At 30.7% G+C, this 19341-nt stretch overlaps 2 protein-coding genes across 4 annotated transcripts in view; one reads left to right on the top strand and one right to left on the bottom strand.

Annotated features, from left to right (window-relative positions):
* The window catches only part of LOC115888967 (neogenin), a 326830-nt gene extending 314436 nt beyond the window's left edge, over positions 1 to 12394 (top strand). For 2 of the 3 annotated variants that reach the window (XM_030908855.1, XM_030908857.1), the window contains exons 15-24: positions 319 to 466; positions 542 to 703; positions 1026 to 1220; positions 1375 to 1410; positions 2695 to 2856; positions 2928 to 3134; positions 4086 to 4157; positions 6532 to 6754; positions 9427 to 9587; positions 11189 to 12394. In XM_030908855.1, coding sequence (XP_030764715.1) covers positions 319 to 466; positions 542 to 703; positions 1026 to 1220; positions 1375 to 1410; positions 2695 to 2856; positions 2928 to 3134; positions 4086 to 4157; positions 6532 to 6754; positions 9427 to 9587; positions 11189 to 11424 — 1602 coding nt within the window. In that variant the 3' untranslated portion in view covers positions 11425 to 12394. The remainder of the gene's footprint in view (positions 1 to 318; positions 467 to 541; positions 704 to 1025; positions 1221 to 1374; positions 1411 to 2694; positions 2857 to 2927; positions 3135 to 4085; positions 4158 to 6531; positions 6755 to 9426; positions 9588 to 11188) is intronic. The other variant, XM_030908856.1, reaches the window with a different exon arrangement.
* Positions 12395 to 15602: 3208 nt separating this feature from the next.
* On the bottom strand, positions 15603 to 18275 carry LOC115888993 (THO complex subunit 7 homolog). The gene is made up of 2 exons (XM_030908900.1): positions 18109 to 18275; positions 15603 to 18057 (listed from the first exon to the last, which is right to left on the bottom strand). Exons 1-2 carry the CDS (start codon positions 18116 to 18118, stop codon positions 17504 to 17506), a joined length of 564 nt encoding a protein of 187 aa, XP_030764760.1. The 5' UTR covers positions 18119 to 18275; the 3' UTR covers positions 15603 to 17503.
* Between the last annotated feature and the right edge of the window lie 1066 nt (positions 18276 to 19341).

Genomic DNA, 19341 nt, shown 5'->3' on the forward strand with positions numbered 1-19341 from the left:
AAGGCAATGACAAACCATCTTAAGTATATTTACTTAGTACAACCTCTCAAATAGTGCCGTTCGAATTGGGCGATAAACTGTCCCGTGTACTTGTGAAAAACTGATGACGTCACAAGTATATGCTAGAGGTTGCCTACGCTCTGTATAGATCATGGCACTGTAAGAAGACGAAATAACAACCTGTTTTTATTGCCACATAAATAGTCTCTCAGGGACAAAACTATGATTTCACAATTTAAAACGGTTTTGTAAAAATAGTTATTTTACTCTAAAAAAGCACTTTGTCCACTGTATAAAACTTGATGTCATTAATTATAGATCGTACGAGACAACCGATATTATACTGTTAAATACACTTCCGAAACATCAACAAAACCGAAGATGATCAACGTAACAGATCTAAATACGATGATTAACGATTTAAAACCGAATACGCTCTACGAGTTTGCAGTAAAACTAGTAAAAGGTAAGTTCTTATTTAGATTATCCTATAAATACTTGAATAAGAATGTTCCTATAAATACTTGAATAATCATGTCAGGTCGCAGAGAAAGTTCATGGAGTATGGTTGTTCAAAACAGAACGTGGGAATTACCACCTAACGTAGCACCAAGAGATGTCGATGTTCATCTTAAAGATGAGGATTCACAATTGGTCGAATTGACTTGGTTACCTCCGAAGATTACTAATGGTCGAATAACAGGTGAGAGATATTAAATTGATAAAATATTGAAATTGCAACAAAAATTAATGCTATTTTTTTACTGCCAACTAGAAACTTCAAAAAGAAGAAAAAAAAATATAACAAGTTGATTTAATGCGAATCCCAATTTCTTTTCTTTTTATATCCAGGATTGTTTTACCATCACGACATAATAAACGACCAGCATTAAATCTTCAGCCTCTTAATACTGAAAACCTTTTTTTGTCGTGACATTCGTTTAAACAATGAATTTAATGAACCATTTTTTATACTTACGCCCTACGCGTTTATGTGATCTTTTATTACGTGTAATATTTTCCAGGATATGTCATCCTTTATACGGACAATAAGACGAAAACGGAGGCCGAATGGCAAGTGCTGGTTATTAAGGGCGACAATCATTCAACCATTATATACGACCTGAAACCTTTCACGGTCTACTACTTTAAAGTTCAGGCCAGGAATAGCAGGGGCTACGGGCCCTATTCCAATATAGTCTCGTTCAGAACCGGGCAAAGTAAGTAATAAATTTAGTGATTTATGGCCTTATTAGGATGAAAATATTTTTAATTTTTTTTATCTCAAAGATTTATTATTATTTTGTGATTATTTTCTTGTTTTATTGCAAATTATGTTTTAATATTTTTGTTTTATTTGTTTTTGTTTATTAGATGTTGCACGGCATGCTCCAGTTCAAGGATCAGCAGGTAGTTTAGTTTTTATTATTTTAGATTAATTTATACATTTTTTAGTCATTCATTTTTACTATTATTTTATTTTTTATTAAAATTTGAATTTTGTATTATGTAATCTACGAGATTATTTTCATTTAAGAAAAAGTTAATTTTTGCGCAGGCAGTAATCAGTTGACAAAATAAGACAAGCTCTTATAGCGTTAATATGCAAATATTTGAACGTTTCTGAATATACTTTTTTTATATACAGGGTCCGGCAATAGTGCGTCGGGCATCTGTAGCTCCTAGAATAAAAAAGTTGAGAGTTTTGTTTAAGTGCAAACCTAAAGTATGTACCAGAATGTATTTCAAGAGAATATTTTAACTTCTATAGGGTGGCTCAAAAAAGTATCTGGATGATTTTTTAGCATTCATTTTTAGCAAGACTTCCTTTCAGATCACTTTACATAATCCTAAGATATGAGTAAAAATATATTTCGATAGTTTCAAAGATATTAAAAAATACATCAAAAATATATATTTTCCAGCCCTTTTTAAAATGGTTATTATTAATTTTCATGAACGTCATATTTTTTACTGTTGTTGTTAACCTGATATTTTTCACATTTTTCGAAAACTATTATCACCCTTTCTGTAGAAATGAACTAAATAAATTTTGTACTTCTTTAACGTTTTAAAACAGCAATAAATATGATGTTAATTAATATTCTATTAATAACAATCTGTCAAATAATGAAATCTATATGATATTACCATACGCCTTTTGATTTCTAGGACCCAAACTAAATAATTCAACTGTTTTCGTGTTTTTTTTTTAATTTTCTCTAAAACGGTAGGGAAATTTGGAAAAGTATAAGCAGGATTAACCATTTTTGAACAAGCAAAATTTTTTTATGAAGAATGCATTTTTCCCAAAATGTCAATAATAAAAAAGTTTTTTCTTTTGTCAAGACAATCCGGGGACATGCTGTATATTGATAATTAAAAATTAAGTTACGAATTTGATTCTAAAATCAGTTAAAAACCGTTCTAACGATATGACAGGCGCCTTTTTTTAATGATTAAAATAAAATTAGAGTCAAATAAGAAATACAGGTATTGTAAAATTGGATGAAGATTGATTTATTCATTGAAATAAAAATGTAATAAACCAAATCCATATCTATATTTTTGAGTTGGGCATTTTAAACAACTATACTGAAAAATGCAGTATATCCAGAACATTGCCAATATAATAAAACAGTATTTTATTATATTGTATATATTTTATTTTAAAAATACTAATTAATTTTCTAGAAGGTGGTGGTGTTTTTTCAAGAAAAGTATTACTGTACACTACCATAGGTGGGTGTTCTCTTGCAATAGTAACCGGCGCTGTTGTGGTTAGCTACCTTTGCTGTAGAAGAAGAGAGACTAACTTAGCCTCTCCAAGTCGAGACAAGAAAGGTTATCAAAAAGGTAAGTGTAACTAATGTGTGTATATAAAATGTTAGATTAATTGTTGATTTAATGTTTCTCGTTTTTTGTAGGTAATCAAGGAGTAAAACCTCCAGATCTCTGGATTCATCACGATCAGATGGAGCTAAAAGCTATGGAAAAGCGGCACTCGAACCACGATGGCGCTAGTAGCAGTGGTGCGCTAACACTGCCACGTAGTGTCGCAGGGAATGACTACGAAACGCACGATAGTATTCATAGCAATTCATTAGACAAACGAAGTTATGTTCCTAGTTATGGTAAGTTTTTTTAATGTTCATATGATATATTCAATTGATTTACTTTTTGAAAAAACAATGTATTTTTTAAATGTATATAAAATAACTTTTCTTACATGGGAATAAAGATGTGAGCTTAATAATAGTTAATGTCATTCAAATAATACATGTATTTGTTCTAGTTTGTGAATTATAACATCTATAATTTAAAGTAAAGGTTCACATAATAATCAATGACTTTATGCTTATACTTATGGTAAGTTTTTTTAATGTTCATATGATATATTCAATTGATTTACTTTTTGAAAAAACAATGTATTTTTTAAATGTATATAAAATAACTTTTCTTACATGGGAATAAAGATGTGAGCTTAATAATAGTTAATGTCATTCAAATAATACATGTATTTGTTCTAGTTTGTGAATTATAACATCTATAATTTAAAGTAAAGGTTCACATAATAATCAATGACTTTATGCTTATACTTACTTACTTTTTTAATGATCATATGATATATTCAATTGATTTACTTTTTGAAAAAACAATATATTTTTTAAATGTATATAAAATAACTTTTCTTACATGGGAATAAAGATGCGAGCTTAATAATAGTTAATGTCATTCAAATAATACATGTATTTGTTCTAGTTTGTGAATTATAACATCTATAATTTAAAGTAAAGGTTCACATAATAATCAATGACTTTATGCTTATACTTACTTATATCCATTATTTCTTTAGATGCATTTTAATATTCTTTACAAGTTCATTCAATAATTTCATGTTAGGAATTATCTTTTAAAGAAAGTATTTTTTTAATGTTTTACCATAATCTAGTTCAAGAACTAATAAAATGTGTCATGTGAACTCTTGCTCTATAATTACTGCATGTATCTGTAAATACGTTAAACCTTTCACACCACACATATTTTATTTTATGCACATATTGCTTGCATTTGCACTATTATAGGTGAAGATAAATTCAAAAAACCAGTCAGAACAAAGATCACACTTCCAGTGGATTCTAAACCGCCCAGAGAGCGTAAGTATCTTGTGCTTCTCTGTGCTAGTTTGCAATCCATTTCGTTAACATTCAGTAGTTTAATATTACCAAACAGTTAAAAAATATATACTTAAATCAGAAAAGTACTTTGTAATCTTTATGATCAATTTCTTGGTATTCGCGTTTTTAAAATCAACACTGTAGATTCTAGACCACAGCTTATTCAATAAGCCTTATCAATTTTAAACATATGTACATAGTTCTAAAAATTATATATACTTCAATTTAACTGTCTGCCCAAGAAGAGAAGACAGACGAGAGTCCAAAAAATTGCAGAAAAACCAATTTACTGTTAAATTAAAGAGACAATGGTATACTGTCATTCTTTTTCTCGATGCGATAGGGAGACTAAATGTCCTCTTGTAGTCCAAGAAAATAGACCTTTAAATACGAGGTTTTGGTAGAAACCTCAATTTTTGATATAAGTAACTTTGAAAGAACCAAAAACGTATTTTGAAAGATTTTTTTAAATTCGATTTATTTGAAATAAATAAATAAAATTAATTTTTCGAAATTTTGGAGAAACGGTAAGAACTAGAAAAAAAAGTTGTGGAGCGTCAAATTTTACAAAGAAATGATCTCTATACTTTTTTTGCTCAGGTCAAAATTAACCAAGAGAGGGTGGCTAGATGCTAGGGGATGATAGTCTGTCCAACGACAAGATCCTTGACAGTGATAGATGTGTGTGTCATTTTAATTTCAAAGTAGTTTATTTTATTTTACAAAGAAATAAGTTGGTACAACTGGAACGCATAGCAGGAAATCATAGGAAATATATTTAAAATTTGACTGATAAGTGATTACTTCAAAATATTGTGAAAAAAAGCTGTATAAAATTGAATAAATGTAATCGAGTTATTTCATTTAAAAAAAAACAGTATGTTTTAATACAAAACACCACTTACCCAAAAAAATATAAAAAAAGAACTATTTCTTACTTTCAAGCTTCAAGAAACTTCCCGCATTTATTATTATATTTATCAATATAATTTATAACAAATACAAATTTGTAATATTCCAAAGGAATAAATAAAACAACATAAATAAAACAAACTATTTTATTAATAATAACACTTACCAAATTTTATACCTTAAAGGTTGAGTAATTAACTTTAATTTTAATTTTTTTAAACCAGTACCTTTTGACATTTTTCTGCAGTATTAAAATCCATTATTTACCTATCTTGTGATGTCGATATTTTCCAGCTACTCCAGTAGTATATGTTTAGTACGATCCTTGTAGCATATACGAGATGCACTTATCTACGACAAGATGGTATACAAACTTTATTGATGGTAACTTTATTGGTGTATAAGACTTTCTACCTGTTAGAAGCGAATATTAACTATAAACTGTGCTCTGGGTCTACAGTTAATTTCCCCTCGATTTTTTCTCCACTTGACTTCAAAAGACACAAAACACACGTAATAACACGAATCAAAATGCATCATCTTCCAAAACGCAGATTCGCAGATATTTGACATAAGTTGACACAAAATTATAACCAATATCACTTTGACAAGTCTCAAAAATCTAAAGGCGAGTTCATACGTATCGACGTACGTTTGTCGTTCATCGTTCCGTCAAACCAATAATATTGAAATATGATCTGTTATTTTTGAAATAAACCAATAAAACTTGTTAAAAACAACAAGAGACGACGCATGACGGATTTATATTTAAACCCATCCATAGTTAACTTAAATAATATTAGAAACTTTTTTTAGTAAAATTAGATTGGTATGGGACGTCATCTGCATTTCTTCTGTCATCGTCTGTCGAAATCTTATCTGAGAAAAAAAAACAGAGTATAGTAGAAATTTAAAAAAAAATATAAGTTGCTGAAAAATTGATATATTTAACATTTTTATTCCATTTGCTTGGAAGATTATAAATTTCAATTAAGATTTTTTTAAATTCATCCCAAGAAGAGGTGAAAAATATAAATAAATTGTTTTTTTTTTCAAATTTCAGAGTAACGGTAAGGACTTTGAGAGAAATGTTTCAATTAAAGCTGTCCCCTAGCTTCTTGTCCCCCGATCACGGGTTAATTTTGATTTGAGCTAAAAAAGTATAGCGACCATTTTTATGTAAAAAACTCTATTACTTTTATTTGAGCTTTTTTTCGAAATTTCGTAAAAACATGTTTTTACCTAAACTTAGTATTTGATGGCATATTTTCTTAGACTATTATTATTTTAGAGTGTCTGAAATATTGCTTGTCACTTTCTTAACTAATTTTACTTAAATATTAGAGCAGGTTTATTAACATTCAGTTTAGTTAATCCTTTATAAATAATAATGAAATATGTATTTACAAAATATTACATTATTTTTAAAAAATTGTTTCAGCGATAGCAACCCCTATAAATACAACGACTTTAAGTCAGTCAAGTTCCGATTCAACACCGTCCACTAGACCAAACTACCCCAGAACAAATTATCAGGTTCCACGAACAACGCACATGTCAGTGGAAACCACCCCAAATAACACTGCAGTCGAAAACGTGTATTCTGCTCATCCAGGCAGTACAAACTTTGAGAGTAGCAACTCTAATCCGTCTACTTACTTAAGGTAAATTGATTAGATTTTTTTTCATAAAGGCCTCTAGGTTTATTTGCTATAGTCTATTTCTTAAAGCTTGAGAGCACGAAACATTAATTATAAATGCAAAAAGCATTTATTGTGTACAGTATGACATGCAAAAAGATGGAACCAATTTCATTTTTGGAGATATAATATATTCTAATAAAATTCAGACAGCTTTAACACGTTCGTAGATGGACATATCTGGTACATTTGCTGAGAACAATAGCAACCCGTCGTATAACAATAGGGCAATAAGGATATTTTCGGGTAGTGACCGCACCAGTGTCGGGTATTAGGGTTTTAAGATTTATTTTTTAAATTTTGTCAAAATTTCTTTTGTTACACAAGATAAAATAATATGATAATGGTAACACAAATGTTTATTTACCCGTTATTGGCATTTTTAGTAACATTGAAATATGCGAGTACACACAATTATCATACATATTAGTCCAGAAATCTAAAGTTTTTATTGTTAAACGAATGAAAACAATGTTCTTTTGAGACAATCAACCTACAATGTCCCCTTATTTCTTCCAAGAATGATAGAGTCTTCTGGAAGTTATGTTATCTTTTCGGAAATGTAATCTTTAAAAACATCAGCCATCATTTCTTCATGATAATCCTAGGTTGGTTTAGACTCAAATGCAGGTAGTCCATTCTGTATTATTCCATTCATCATCCTACGTCCTTTCCCGGAAGGGAGTTTCAAAGCAGTCGATAATCCTAATTCTTCTAAAAACGCTTCACAAGAACTTCCACTGCTATTGTCTTGTCAGATTTTCTTTACAGAATGTTCGTCATTCAGCCATGTTTTGTCTAAGTAGAATATATTCCTTCCTTGCGATATTTATGAATGTCCCTTAGATATTGCCTTCTCCAAATAATTATGCCTTTTCTTTCAAAGAGTATTCCTCCCCGTAGATGTTTTGGGCTCACACACTATAGATCACTATAAATCGTAGCTTCACCAACTCCTGTAACATTTGAACAACAATTTCGTAACTAGACTTCTCACAGTAGCTGATGGGGGATCTTAATGCACAAAGAAATCATGAACATTTAAAAGTATAGTTTTCGGTCTTAAATCAAAAATACCTTTTATCTAGCTTGGAATAAATATCTCTAGGTTTGCAAATCAACACCGCACGGTAGACACAAAGATACTGAATGCACGTAATTTTTGACAGTAAATATTTAGTATAAATTTATTTTTACATGTATAAATTAGCGGGGTTCATAACCATAATGTGACCAGGTAGCTATTGTGTCGCAGAATAACTACTGAACGATCAGCCAACGTAATAAAAAATGAACAATTTTTTGCTGCAATCTATTGTGGGCTCATTCAAGGGCAAAACAATTTATTTTATAAATAAAAAAGGAGGCAACGGCCCAGCTACGTCGAAACACCGGTTCCCATTAGAATACCGAAGTTAAGCGACGTCGTATCGTAAGGCGATACTAGTGGATGAACGGGTGACCGGTTCGAAACTCTTATCGTGCTCTTGTCCAATAAAGGCAAAAGTGTAAAATCTATTGACACACACTGCTCATTCACGCCGCGCCGGTTCGAGGCCGGATGAGGTCGGATATCTGGTGAGTAAGAGTTAATTTAGACACTTGCCAAGTCGGTAGGCCATTGACCATGATATGGCCGAGGACCGCGGTTCTGATTCCGCGTAAACAAAGTAGGCCCCGTCCAGATTAGCTCTGGCAGTAAAAAGGAGACGTTAACTGAAATCTTTACTTTTAAATAAAAAAAGTCGGCTGATGGAATTTGTAAAAGTTGTAGCGCCTATGGTTTATGATGTTTAATGGCCCCAGCCCTTCTTGCTGTGCTATCAAGCATTTTGAAATGGACTGTAGAACGGACGCCATTATATGGTTATTTATTTCTTTTTTATCTTGGGGGTTGTGATTAATAGAGTAATTGTAAATTAAATAGTACATAAACCTCATGGGGAGTCTTTATTGCTGTCTCAAGATTGAATTATTCGAAAAGCTTTGTGTCTCAATTAATATAAATCTTACTACAGTAATGGAACACTTCCCTACTCGGTGTGTTTTACAATTATTATAATTTTAGCTGTTGCCATATGGTTTCCACTCACTGTATAGTCAGATGGTGTATTATATGCTTCTTAAAGATAATATGATGAGTTAGGGAAAAAACAGACGATCTCACAAAACTGACTTTTACAAAGAAAACTGAGTTAATGTTTCCAAATATTATGTGAAAGATACAAATAAATATTAGTATATGTGCATAATTATTTGATTAGGTTTGGCTCATTTTAAGAAGGAGCCAGGAGCGTCATCAGTGCGATCGCCCCTTGCTTGCGACTCGACGGTTCAGTGATCCATGAGCGCGAGCTTAGATATTTTTATTTTAACGCTATAAAATAACATTTCAAATTATTTCGCGCGGCACTGTCTAACGCCGAGGAGGCGTTACCGGCAAAGTATTGATGACGCTCCTACTTTTTTTTAAATGCGCCCACTCTACAAATTTAACATGGGCAAGGGCTTGGTATTCTCAACAGATTAAGTTGATTACTTAAAAATTCCTATAAAATAGACATTGTGGTTTTTTTCCTTATCCTTCATATAATATATATAATCTACTTATTAGAGTTTTTTTTTGTTAAATCTAGCCAAGCTCCTCCTGGTAGTACTTACGCTCCTGGAATGAACGTTCTGGCCGAGTCGCAAGCAGGAAAAAGGATACAAGCTCAAGGGCATCCGCTTAAAAGTTTTACTGTGCCTGCACCACCGCCAGTATCGGCTCCTGGCACACCTCAACCGAAACATATTGGTATATAGTTTTCATTTTTATTCTTTGTAAACTAGATATTATCTGTGCCACTTTTTTGTAAAGAATGAATTTTGACTTTATTAGAAAACTAACTGGGATTGAAAATATGCTAATGACTACACTCAAGTCTTTAATATAATCGAACTTTTTATGGCAATAATAGGATAACTTGAAAGTTGAACCTCCCTGACATACAAGTCTGTAAAACAACGTCAGTCAACGTTAGATATATGCAGGGTGAGTCTTAAATAAGTGCAAATATTTTTAGGAATAGTACATTTCAATCCCAGAAACATCATTATAAGTTTTTTTCGCGAAAAAAAATTGAAAATTTGGAATTTGTTGGTAAAAATTTTGGATTTATTTTTAATTTTTAGTTAAAAACATAATTCCTTGATAATATGGCAATATATGTAGTTTAATCAAATTTACAAAAAAGAGAACCCAGAAGAGAAGATCCAGTGATTCTCAAAATTTAAGCAAAAAATAATTTTTTTTGGAAGTTTTCAAAATAAAATAACTCGGATATTTTGGACTTATTTGAAAAACGGTAAAGGGAAAAGGTGTTTCTTTTATCGAGATCTACCAGCCCTGAAAATATTTGCACTTATTTAAGACTCACCCTGTATTGTACTTTTTTTTTCTTGTGTGAACGGAATGAACTAGATTGTAGACGTGGATACGACCATTTCATAAATCACTGTGTTTCTGGTATATAACTATCATTGCATTTTTGTGGTTGACTGTTGACGGATATCGATTAGTGTCAAAATTAAAAATTTAGTCGCTGACCAATAAAATTTAAATTTGTTTGATACTAAAATACTAATTAATATTTATACTAAAATATGAATTTTTACTAAAGTATTGTTGTTATAATATTAATTAAAAATTATTATGTGCGCCTAAAATTAAAAATTGAAAGACAACCAAAAAGAATTAGGGTCTAATAAAGGTTCTTACAATTAAATAAAATCGTACTGCGCTCAATTATTTGTTTCGAAACGTGCTTGAAATATTTCAAACAATATAACCTGTTTTTGGACACACCTTAAAACAAATATCAGATAAATAATGATGATGTAACGTTGATCGATTGTTGTGCAGACTATACATAGCGTATCTTCAATCATAAAGAGACCTAAGGTCAATATAATAATAACTTGTGCTGTGCCACTTCATCCTGATTGAAGGTGCGATATATTTCGGATCTATTGTGATCTCGAAAACTATTGGAGACACGAGGATGGTTAAATTAAGGCACAGTTGTGTATTCATGTGCCTAATAATATGCCATTTAGAAACATTCAAAATTCTGAGTAGTTCCGGAGATATTTTAGTTTTTTTCTGACGTTATTTGACAAGGCACTAAAAACATGTTTTATTATCATTTTTTTCAGCTACACAACAGTACTTTCAGATTTGTTATCCGACGTTTTTTCTCTCGGATACAATGTGCAACTTTGCAAAACCAAACCCTAACCAAACCAAACCTAACCGTCCTCGTATCTCTTATACTTTTCGAGATCCCAATATGGTAGGGATCGAATTTGGATTATTCTGTTTAAACGAAATGAAAACTAAAATATTACAAATGACAGTTACAGTTCGGCCTACTTCATCCCCCTACAAAAAGCCTAACACCAGCAGCTCAAGCACTCTAACAAGTACACCTCCATCCAGAATAAGCGCTTCTAATCCTCCTCCGCATACGGCCGAAGAGATACAACGACTGCAACCGTCTCATTCCACTGAGGAACTGAATCAAGAGATGGCCAACTTAGAGGGGCTCATGCTAACGCTTAACGCCATCACAGCTAACGAATTTGAGTGCTAATTTAGGTGTGTATGGCGTTTTTATAACTTTCGACACTCAAAAATTTAGTACAAAAGGCTATATGTTTACCGAAAATGTAAATTCGGTTTCTTTTGCTCATTCAGAGCACACTGATATTCAGATTATTCTGAACTATCTGGATATTTAAAGCCAGCCTTAGACTGCTCTATTTATATACATATTTTTTATTTAGTGAGATTGTACGTACTCCGAGAACGTTTTATGTTGTGTACCCATATTAACGAGGATGTTTAATAATTTATAACTGATTGTTAGTTTTTATCAGTTATGCCGTTAAAATTTGATACGTCATCAAGAGCAGACAGACTATCATTGTCAAATTTCATTTAGTTTTTAAACAATTTTTCGTTATTTTGGAAAAGGTAAGGTTTAGTGATGGGAATACCGGTTCCACATGAGTCGCGTTACAATAGCGACCGTTCCAGAAAAATACCGCGACAAAAAACCGCGATTTTGTAATCGAGGTTCCAACTTCCTAAGTGTCGCGGTCCTCGTTTATGTAGTATTTCTGGCATTGGTACCTACTTTTATTTTATACTACCTACCTAGTCCCACAAACCACTGTCAAAGAAAATTCTTTATTGGTGACCGGTTTCGGCAATTCCAGCCATCATCAGACCTTAAACATAGATATAAACAGTAAAACTTATATAAATGTATAAAAACAAATAAAATTTTCATTTTATTTTATTTGCTTTTACGTTTCATCTTTGAAATAACGCTATTTTATACCATGCTTAATACATACCAAATATCGTTGTTTCAAAAGTAACGTAGCGACGGGAGCACCAACGCCAATAGTAACTGACCCAATCGCTACAGGCGAAAACGAAACCCTAGAAGCGCTCCAGCGACTGCTGGAACGAAGTAAGCCGCCTCCGAGGTCGAGCGTCGATAACCAGTTACAGTACGTCTGTCCGTTTTGTAGCTACGGGGTATCCGTGAGAGGGGAAACGATATTCTCTCGATGTTTTTCGTAAAAAATTAGACGACGCGTCCCATCAATAAAAATTCGACAAATTTGCAAGTAGCCAATAAAATGAGTGGGCGGAGCGATTTGCGGTGACGTTCTCGTCAAGTGGACGTATAAAATATATTGCTGTTTATTTAAATGTTTTTTGTCCGCATTCTTTTCATAGACACAGATCCAGCAGACGTACTGTACTTCTGTTCGCGACAGGGAACTAAACTCTAGGAGCGCGACGGCTGGAGCGAAGTAGGCCGCCGCGCCGCCGAGGTCGAGCGTCGATGCCCAGTTACAGCAGTTACGCGACAGGGAACTACAACTCTAGGAGCGCGACGGCTGGAGCGAACACGTCGCCGTCCCCATCGAGATCGCCCGACGCTACGTACAGTTCCAGTAACTATTGTAGGCGACCGACGAAATCGCGACGGCTGGAGCTAAACACGTCGCTATGCGGTTACTACGGTTCAAGCTACCTTCAAGAGCGATTATAAATAATTTATTTGCAAATTACAAATAATTTATAATTTTGTCGTCATTATGATCGTCGTTCTTCAGTAACAGGTTCCCCATTTGTTGTGGAGCGCGACACGGCGTTACAAAAAAATACCGCTCCAAAATCGCGTTACTCAAATACCAACACATCACTAGTAAGGTTACAATTGATAATAATTTTAGTGCAACGAAAATTTTTAATCAGTGGATATCTGTAAAGAGTTTCCCAGGTCGCCTTCTGTCGATGACGTCACGTCTAAGCGCTCAGGCTTTTTTTTTACGGTAGCGGTTTATTTCGTTTTTATGGGTATATCACTACTGAAACAATTATTTGAAATTTAAATGTCTGAACAAGAGACGCTGTATGTACTTGGAAAGAATGATTGTGTATGAATAATTATGTATTACAGAGGTAAACACTACATACAGGGTCGTTTTTATGTATGGAAACGGTCGATTATTAGGTCAAATATAGGAGGTACCGCAAAAAGTTAAATACAAAAGTTATAGGATTTTTAAATATCTATTAGCGAGTAATAAATTTAAGTATACAGGGTCGTTCATAAAGTCGTGGCACATCAAAGTTTCATTTTTTTAAATAGAACCCCCTGTATATTATTACCTATTTCAATTCTTCCTTCAATTTTAAGCAAAAATCGAAATAACACAATGTACCTCATACCAACCGTTTCCGAGTTATTGACTTTTGAAAATATCACTTAAACAATTTGATTTAATTAATTTCGATATGCTCAGTTTCATTTAACGATGTCATTCTGCCGAAACTGTGATACTTAATAATATTTGACATTAGTTCTCTAGGTAGCATTTATAGATGTATAAAATGAGAGTATAGCAAGTCTGGAAATTACAAAATTTTCGTTTAACATTTCAATTCTTCAATTTATGTACATTGTGCATTACGATTATTGCTTAAAATTGAAGGAAGAATTGAAATATGCAATAATATACAGGGGGTTTTATTTAAAAAAATAAAGTTTTATGTGACACAACTTTATGACCGACCCTGTATACTTAAATTTACTAGTAGCTAATAGGAATTTAAAAACCCATTACAACAGTATCACAGTTTCGGCAGAATGGCATCATTAAATCAAACCAAACACATCGAAATTAATTAAATCGAATCGTTTAAGTGATATTTTTAAAAGTCAATAACTCGGAATCAGTTGCTTTAAGATACATTCAGGCTGAGAGCGTCGGGCGTCGCGTCGCGTCGCGTTTGCGTTGCGTCCGCGTGTCGAAATGGAATCAATTCACTTAACTTAAATTAGACCGTTCAGGCAGACAGCGTCGCGTTTGGAGTTCGAGTTCAATGGGGCGGGCGCGACGCTCGACGCTCTCAGCCTAAATGTACCTTTAAGGTACATTGTGTGTATTTCAATTTTTGCTTAGAATTGAAGGAAGAATTGAAATATGTAATAATATACAGGGGGTTCTATTTAAAAAAATGAAACTTTGATGTGCCACGACTTTATGAACGACCCTGTATACTTAAATTTATTACTCGCTAATAGATGTTTAAAAATTCTCTAACTTTTATATTTAACTTTTTGCGGTACCTCCTATATTTTACCTAATAATCGACCGTTTACATACATAAAAGCGACCCTGTATATCTGGTATTGTGCGTGTTTTGAAAATATTTTTCCTCAAATAAAATTCTTTGATTGGCCACATAAGATAAATTTAAAGTTTTAAAAAAATACAACTTTGACCAAAAGCTTGGATTAAATTTACTCTTAAGCACGAACTTTAATAGAAAATACAAAATCTTACCTCTGTACTACTGAATTGCACAAATGCACTTCTGGTATGTATCTATAATTAGATAGGTATATAATAATATCAATATTTTTTATTTGAGTGACTGCTAAATGACAAATTTATATTCGTAAGTTAACAAATTTACAAAAAATAGTAGTTTAAAAAGTTTTCTTTAACACACCCTAATGTACTCAAAAGACTGATTTTTAAAGAAATACCTTTTTTAAATAGGCTCTATTTAATTATTGATTGCTTTAGAAGAAACTTACCTACTGTTTTCAACATGTATGGAACAGTTTGTTTTACTATTATGCCACAATTTATTTAATTATTCTCCGATCTCAGAAATTGCTACAAATACATTTTTAGTAAATCTGATTAAGAAGTAGAAAATGAAAACACAGTTTTTCATGAACTTGCCTAAAAAAGAGAATAAAACTATGAAACTTAAAAAAAAACTTGAAAGTGAATTCAACTTGCAGTCCCGGGAAAGAAATTGATTGAATAAACCATATTTATTTAACTTTTTAGATATTTCAATATTATTGGTAGATCATACATTAACTAAAAAATATAATTACATTTATTATTGACTGTACCTATTCCAAGTCCGGTTCTGTTTTTAAGTTATACCAGTTTATTTTTATACAGGGTGTCCCAGAAATAAGTGCAAGTATTTTAAGGGGTGGTAGATCTCGATAAAAGAAACATATTTTCTCTTTATCGTTTTTAAAATAAGTCCAAAATAACGAAGTTGTTTTTCATTGAAAATTTCCAAAAAAAATGATTTTCTGCTAATATTTTGAGAACCACTGGATCTTTTCTGGATTTTCTTTCTTGTAAATTTAATTTAATACCTATGTTGTCATCAAAATATAATGCTCTTAACTAAAAACTAAAAAACAAAAAATTTCGAATTTTAAAATATTTTTTTTCACGAAAAAAACCTCATAGGCGTGTTTCTGGGGTTGAACTGTACTACCAGTTAAAATACTTGCACTTATTTCTGGGAGACTCTGTATATTAAAAAAATGACAAGTTTTATTGCTTCAATCGCCTCTATATCTACATACTATTATAGGAAATCTCAAAAAATAAACTTTAGAACAGGTGGATGCAGACATCTGATTTCTAAAATGCCTTGAAAGTTACGTTTTAGTTAATTTTCTTTTATTATCAACTAATTTTAAGAAAGATATTTATATTTTTTTTCTGATTGAGCATAACAATTTTAGTTAAAATCTTAATTGCAATAAAAATACGTTTAAATCTGTATAAGTTAAATGAATAATAGAAAGATTTGACAATCATTCTAAAAAATTATCAACCCAAATTTATGTATTTGATTTAAGAAATCTCTAGATGTCGCCCCACGAACTATATGGAAATATTAATTATTTAAAACCTTGGGAATTGAATTCTTATTATTAGATATAATTTTATAACTAATAAGTAAGGCAAAATACAGAGAATTGCCAAAATATTGACATTATATAAAACAGTATTTTTGTCTCTGAACTTATAGCACATAGAATGATATACATTTCTTATATGTTTTTAATTATACATTATCTAAAATTGTTTATCTTTAAAGTCACGTGTATTTGGCCTAAATTATTTATGTCATGTGTCAATACTACATAAAAATGGAATATTTATTTATATATCGGGCTACAATTTCTTCTTGCCGGATTTAATAACAAAAATATGTTTGTGAATATATTTAATTAGACTGGACATTAATTTTAAAAGGTCATAAAATTATTTTTTATTTAACAATATTTATTTTTATTTTTATCTGTTGTTCATGTCAAATAAAAAAACTCCTTTACAAGAACTAATAAAATATAGTTACATTTAACTTAGGATGTTAATATTTATTTCACGAGAAATATAGATGGACGGTAGGCAACAAAATTAATTGAGCAGGTCCTATTACATAGTCTATTTAATTATATTTATAAACATATCATATTTTAACTGATTATTCTTTCAAATTAAAAGTTTCTAAATTAAGTCAAATGTTCCTTTAATGTAAATAATGTTTTAAAATATTTCTCCTATTTTACATGGGAATGCAGCTATTAAATCTTTATTTATTTGCACAATATCAAAACCTGTATATTTTAAGTTTATTTATATGAGTTAGAACTGTTGTACATATTTTATTGTAAAAAAATATTTTTAGGTAGGATAAAATATTTTGTATTATTGTAAAAACACATTTGTTGTTTTTGCACTCACTATATTTTTTATACAGTAGTACAAAATATCGTTATTTTTAAACTGTTAACCAGTGCTTTAAAATGTAATGTAATTCTTTTTGCCTTTGTATATTGTATTTGTGTTAGTATGCCATTTATAATTAGTTATGAGTAATTCTTTAGCAAAATTAAATCATCAACATTAAGAAATAATGTAAAAGCTATGTCTAAAACAATTGTTTTTTAAAAACTAAATCTTTCAGTATATTGTAAAACAATTAAATGATATTTTGCTAAAGAAACATTGTTTTTAATATGTGATGTGTAAAAGTTTTTATATTAATATATTATGGAAATTATGAATTGATAGTGGCAGAAATTCTTTTTTTTACTTCAGAGGATGCTGTGCTTTTTAATGCATCTGACATACTGCCTTTATGTAAGGTACCAAAATATTTTATAAAGTACATTTTTTACTATAAGGAATATGATAACAGTAAATAAAAACAATTATTGGTTTAAGTGGACTTTTATTGAATGCTCTTCAACTACAAACGAAAATAATATTGATATAAAACTAAATAGGTAATAAATATAATACTGGTTTTTAATCAGAATCGTTTACTTCACTTCCTAATTCTTTATATATATTATTAGCTGAAGTTGAAAGTACACGACATTGCTTTACTTTGCAGTTAAAGGTGTTACCTAGTACATGTTTTCTGATTTCTAATTCAGATATTTCTCTTTTAAGAATATCAATTTTAGATTGAAGTTTTCTTCTGGGCAACTCTTTAGCAATGGTTTGACATATTAGATTGTACGTAATATACATACGATTAGTAATTTTGGCATTCTCCAACAAACCGTCCTGCTTTACAATATCTTTCCTAATTAATTCTATTCTCTCTTTATATATGTTGTACAAATTCTTCATGAGTTGTCTTTGTTTATTCGTACTGGCACTGGACAGTAATGATTTTTTTCTATTAAAAATAAGTGAATGCAGTTGGGCCATCAACGCGTCATATGTGATATCTGATTTAGTGTTTGTATCAGATTCTAATAACCACGATATGAGTAACTTTAACAAATTGTTTATTTTTTTATCGTCACCTGTACCTTCACCGTCAAACAAAAGTCTTCGTTTTATAATAAATTCTAAAACAGAATATTTGAAAATATTCATTATGTTTTAACAACCTATATTACCTTCAGACATAGTATTATATTTATTATAAACAGTTATAAAGTAAAAGTGCTTATATTAAGCGTATTATCCGTTTCTCGCCCGTTTCAATATTACTAGATATTTTGTTTTAAACATTTAAAATATATGTTTAAAATTGGTCTATAAAACAGTGTTGCCACTACCAAAATTTTATTTTTGGTGGTAAAAATTATGTAGATTGGATCAGTGCCCTCTATTAAAAGATCAGCCTGCGGGCGGACTTTTGTTTACTTCATCAGCTGTACATACTTAGATATTGGGTTAGATTCCGTTTCATATTTTGTCGGTTGATTTTTGGTTTTAACTCTTTGATTTTTTGTATTATTTATTATTGTAGTGCAAAAAACTAATTATTTTGGTGTTGAAGTGACATAAACTACTACCAGATATATGGTCACTCTCGGTTTCGCATAAAAAATAGAAATTTTAAAAATTACACGTTGTGTAAGTGATTTAACCTAAAAGTGCCCATACATTTTTTACTTATCGTGATTTTTGTGTGTGTTTTTTAAGACTCTAACAATTCATCAATAAAGCTTAAGTGGAGTGTTTTTTGGTGCTATGCCTCATCTTTGTTGTGTTCCTGGTGGAAAGGATAGTTATACTAGGCAGCCTAAAGTGTCCGGAAGAGCAAGAAAAGTGGGTACGAGTTATAAATCAAGAGAATTATATTGAAAATATCTTTAATAAATTTAAAAATAATATTCTCCCATGATGGTATTAATGAAAACTGGACAATTATGTTTATTTTATTTGTATTGTGGCATCTCCACTCCAAGTGTTGTTGGTTCAGCTTCAATAGATTCAAACACGTAAGTAGGTATTATGATCTAGGGAAAAATAAAGAATATGTGTATTAAAGATCATGAAAAAGATTATTATTTTGAGTTCAAATTTTAAAAAAGATTTTTGTAAAGACAAGACTGATACAGTTTAAAAGAAGAATGTGTTTTTGTTTGATAATATATAATGTATGTTAAGCATAACATATATTTGTTCAGTAATTTTTAATGAATAGTATTGATTATTTATAATACCAAATTAATATCAAATATTTAAGTGATGGCTGAATACAATATGAATAAAATAACAATAAAATTGGTATATTGGCATAATACAAAATTAAGTTTTAAGAATAAAGGTGTTACTAAAAATACTAAGAAATTCATATTTCTTTGTTTTAATTGGTCTAATGTTATTTACATTTTACGTAA

Source organism: Sitophilus oryzae, unplaced genomic scaffold, assembly GCF_002938485.1.
Source record: "Sitophilus oryzae breed Bouriz unplaced genomic scaffold, Soryzae_2.0 scaffold_810_pilon_pilon, whole genome shotgun sequence".
In the NCBI taxonomy this organism is placed as follows: domain Eukaryota; kingdom Metazoa; phylum Arthropoda; class Insecta; order Coleoptera; family Curculionidae; genus Sitophilus; species Sitophilus oryzae.